At 39.7% G+C, this 4,738-nt stretch overlaps 1 protein-coding gene across 1 annotated transcript; it reads right to left on the reverse strand.

Moving 5' to 3' along the window:
• Positions 1-319: 319 nt before the first annotated feature.
• LOC130092486 (potassium voltage-gated channel subfamily A member 1) lies at positions 320-2,622 on the reverse strand. The gene has a single exon (XM_056260348.1). The coding sequence runs from the start codon at positions 2,442-2,444 to the stop codon at positions 804-806; it is 1,641 nt and encodes a 546-aa protein (XP_056116323.1). The 5' UTR covers positions 2,445-2,622; the 3' UTR covers positions 320-803.
• Positions 2,623-4,738: the final 2,116 nt, after the last annotated feature.

Raw genomic sequence — 4,738 nt, forward strand, 5'->3', positions numbered from 1 at the left:
ACATTAAAGTGGTCCGTTTCCTTGGAGTTTTTCTTAGATTTCATACACCAATTAGTTTTAAAATTGAGTGAAAAATATTGCTATAAATAAATTAAGATACTGATAGCCACAAACTTCACAAAAACTGTGTTTTAGACTAACAATAAAAGTGGTATTGATCAAGACCCTAAAGTCCAAACAATTATTTTACAGAAAATTATGTACATGCATTTATTTTATTTATTTTTAAATAATATGCTTTAAAAGAAGAAACCCTATTTTGGCTTTTCACATAAATTGGAGAGATTGGGGAACTATATACAATAAAATAAGTCAAAGAGTTAAGGCCTGTGATTTTTGAATTTCAAAGCATCCCATCAAAGCAAGTTCTTAATATTTTACTTATTTAATTCATTATTATTTTGTTTTCTGCTCTGAATAAGAAATCTTAAAAGTAATGCTTAAAAGCTGTTGGTGCCCAAGAGATCAACAGATTAAAATGTACTTTAAAAAAATAACAGCAACTTTCCAGGATTTTAGCAGTGCGATGATCCTTGGATTGCACAGATTTTGGGTGCATTAAGCATGGATGGACTAGAGGTTTGTCTTTCTCAGGAGCATTTAATATTCCATTTATCACGTTAGTCTTCTCAAACATGTTTGATTCCTCTCTGTATTCTTAATCTCTTGAATTTGAAGATTTCTTCAACATGACACAACACAACACAACAACGCTGCTCCTGGTCAGTATCCCTGAGATTAAAATAGCTGAAGTTGGAAACAATGACGGGCACCGGTAGTGCAATGGGGTGGTGACGGACGAACTAGAGGTCTGTTTCTCTAGCGTCCAAGCAAAATGTATAAAGGGAACGTTTAATATCCATTCTGCTGTTAGCTTTCATGTTAGTCTTTTCAACAGGCGTTGTTTCTTCATTATGTTCTGTATCTCTGGAGTTGGAGGTTGATGATTTCCTCAGCCCATGTGTTTCATCACATGGGTTTGAAGGGCTACCAATATTTGGCTCGTCTCTGAGAGATGCCTGGTCTTGGTCAGTTTCTCTGTGGTAGAAATAGTTAAAGTTGGACACGATGACGGGCACCGGTAGTGCAATGGTCAACACCCCTGCAATGGCACAGAGAGAGCCCACAATTTTGCCCCCCACCGTCACCGGTCTCATGTCACCATACCCAACTGTTGTCATGGTCACCACCGCCCACCAGAAGGCATCTGGGATGCTGGAGAAGTGAGACTCAGGTTCATCTGCCTCAGCAAAGAAGACAGCACTGGAGAACAATATGACACCAATGAAAAGAAAGAAGATCAAGAGGCCCAGCTCTCGCATGCTGGCTTTCAGAGTCTGACCCAAGATCTGAAGCCCCTTGGAGTGTCTAGAGAGCTTAAATATGCGAAACACCCGAACCAAGCGAATGACTCTTAGTATGGCCAGAGACATGGCCTGCTGGCCATTATTGTGCTCCTGACCCTGCTGTTCTGCCAGCTCTGTGCCCAGGGTGATGAAGTAAGGCATGATGGACATGATGTCAATGATGTTCATGATGGTTTTGGAGAATTCTGACTTACTGGGACAAGCAAAGAAGCGCACGAAGAGCTCAAATGTGAACCAAATCACGCAGGTGGTTTCAATGATGAAGAACGGGTCGGTGAAGGTGAGCGACGGGCGCTCTTGAGTACCATTGATCGCGCGACTGGTCACTGGAAGCTCTCGCTCGTCGCGAAACTCGGGTAAAGTTTCCAGACAGAAAGTTATGATGGAAATGGTGATGACGAGGACGGAGACGATAGCGATGCCTCGCGCAGGACTGGAGCTTTCAGGGTACTCAAAAATGAGCCATACCTGTTTCTGAAATTCATTCTGTGGCAACGGTTTCTCTTCTTCTTTGATAAAGCCCTCGTCCTCGCGGAAACGGTCCATCGCGTCTTCTCCCAGCTGATAAAAGCGGATTTCGTCGGCAAACACGTCGATCGACACGTTAACGGGTCGCCGGATTTTCCCGCCGGACTGATAGAAATAAAGAATCCCGTCAAAACTCGGTCTGTTACGATCAAAGAAATACTCGTTCCTAAGGGGGTCGAAGTACTTTATTCTCTTGTCAGGATCTCCCAGTAAAGTGTCGGGAAACTGGTTCAGAGTGCCCAACTGGGTCTCGAACCTCAGCCCAGCGATATTAATAAGAACTCGTTCGTTGTTCTCATGGTCCATATCCATATCCAGAATGTCCTCATCAAACAAATGGGGACTGTAATACTCCACTGTATTCTCAGTGGAGCCCATCATTGTGTTGTTCATGTCGTTCATTTTCCATGAGCTCTGTTGTGGACTTCTGGAATATATTTCTTTGTTGTGGACCAAGCGTGGATGATCCAGTGAGTTTTGGTTCTGGTAGGTTTCTCCATCACTGCCTCCATCTCCTCGCTTATCAAAACTCACCAAAGCTATCTCCATTTCCAAGCCATTAAATATTCATTAATAAAAGATCTGTAGAATTAAAACCAAAAGCCACTCATAAATCCACACTCGTTTTCTTTGCCGTTAGATTCTGCTTCGGATAAAGATGTGCATCATAATCCAAACATCCTCCCGTCACTCTGGTAATACATGTGTGTGCTCTGAGCGTAAGTACTGGAGTGATTCACATGACTCGGTTCTTTTGAACGGATTCTTTTGAATGAATCGATTCGCTAAGCGTTGGTGTATCACTCGGCTGTGAGGACTTTCTTTGAGGTGGATGGATATGAAAATAAATTCGCAGTGATAAATAAACTAAATGTTGATTTTATTAATAAGAAGCAGCCACCTGCCGCGCGGAGACCATAACATGTTAGAGTAGTGAGTCACACAAATGAATTGAATGAAGCTAATCATTTCGCTGAAATGTGTGGGGAGAGAGATTCCCTCCGTTCAACAGTCTAGCTATTTATGTTTTTTAATACCAAACATGCTATAAAATAAATTTAATTAATTAATAGCCTATTTAAGATCGAAGGTTTGAGTTTTTACTTGTTGATCTCTAGTCTAACCCATGTAGCTATAAGGCTTTTATTTATTTTTTTAAGATTTAAGTTTTTAATGTAAGCCTCAAGGTTATCTATAAGCTAGTGTGCTCCAAAACAATGACAACATTCGCATTAGAAGATATAAGCAATCAAAACATACAGTCTCTCACTTCTGACAATATGTATCAATGATTTTGATGACATCACTCAGCACTTCAGATTTTCTGGCAAATCAAATGCTCTCTAGAATCTAAAGTGCCCCATCCCCCCACATTATAAATAGACACTGAAGCTGCTGCTGAAATCGGTCACTTGTTCACACATTTACTATTTTCTACATGGTGAATGGCACATAATGCCCTATATAGGGAATAGGGAACTATTCAGTAAATATGCTTTCCATTGGGACGAATGAAGTCTGGTTTCACGCAAACTGGCACACCACATACACAGTCTGCTCTGGTCCAGTGACACGATTGCACAGAGCGTATCTTATGCGCGAGTTGGCGCAGACCACAAAACGTATATCGAACCCATTTGAATTCTGCACAGAATGCTATATTTTAAAGCGACGGTAGAGATTAGGAGGAAACTGCGGCTTTGCCGAGCTCAGCGGGTCTGGTGGTCGAGCTGTGATATAAACTAAACGCTATTGGCTATTTTAAAAGGGGGAGGAGCTGTTCAATATGTCCCGCCCTGTCCTCCTGTTTCAGTCGAAATTACGTCACATTGAATAATGCTGTGTGTTTCAGGGCACTTCAGTGGGCTTTTAACCCCAAGCAACACTGTTAATAAAAGAGTAACTAAAGTGAAAGCATTAATAAAAGATAAATATTACTATTGTCTTTGTTGTAGATTCTTTCATCATGCTCACTAAGCTTTTTATTTACATGTTTATATGTAATATACAAGACACATAGGTTATTGTCCATAGACAATGGTGTATGAAATAAAAGCCTGCCAACTTCCATTTTCTGACTATTCTCGTGTGATTTATTTTCTGGCATCTGTGCTAAATAAGCATACATTCACACATGAGTTGACATTATTTTGACTTGGCCTAAGTTGCATCACCACGGTAGTTCATGAATGTGTGTGTCTCATTTTCTGACGTTATTTTGAGAGACGGTGCACATATTCAACTAACCCAGCACAGAGGAATTCACATGGATGATTCCTGCATGTACATCAATTAAGAATTGCTAATGATGCATCACAATGCTCAATTTTACTTCAGAAATCTCACAGGACCAGAGACTTTCTTCTTCTTCAAATATTGTGTAATATCAACTTGCACATATTTTAAGCCTTCCATGAACACAAATGTCAAAGCTTTTGATTTGAGGCCTGATTTAAAATTAGATTTTCAAAATCTGGAATATTTTCTCCCACTGGGATAAAACTATGGCAACAGCACTTCTGATTGAGACACGTTAAGCCAACTTCATGACTCAGGTCATTAAGGTACCAAAATAGAATATGACAAAAAAATATTTTTGACAAAATCTCCATGAACTATCAACCAACCATGTCCTAAATAAAAAGGTTAAAATGATCAGGGACTTTTGGGTGGTACAGTAACACCACATAGAGTGTTTGACATCAAACCCTACATAAATAATAAAACATTTAAAATATTATTATTCATTGAAGAGGTTCATTCAAGTCATTGTCAGTGTGATTTTTATTTTTTTTATTTTTCTAAATTAAACTCTTATTTTGCCTGAAAGCCCGATTTACCTT

Source organism: Rhinichthys klamathensis, unplaced genomic scaffold (assembly GCF_029890125.1).
Source record: "Rhinichthys klamathensis goyatoka isolate OS25496 unplaced genomic scaffold, OSU_Roscu_1.1 h1tg000176l_1, whole genome shotgun sequence".
Lineage (NCBI taxonomy): Eukaryota > Metazoa > Chordata > Actinopteri > Cypriniformes > Leuciscidae > Rhinichthys > Rhinichthys klamathensis.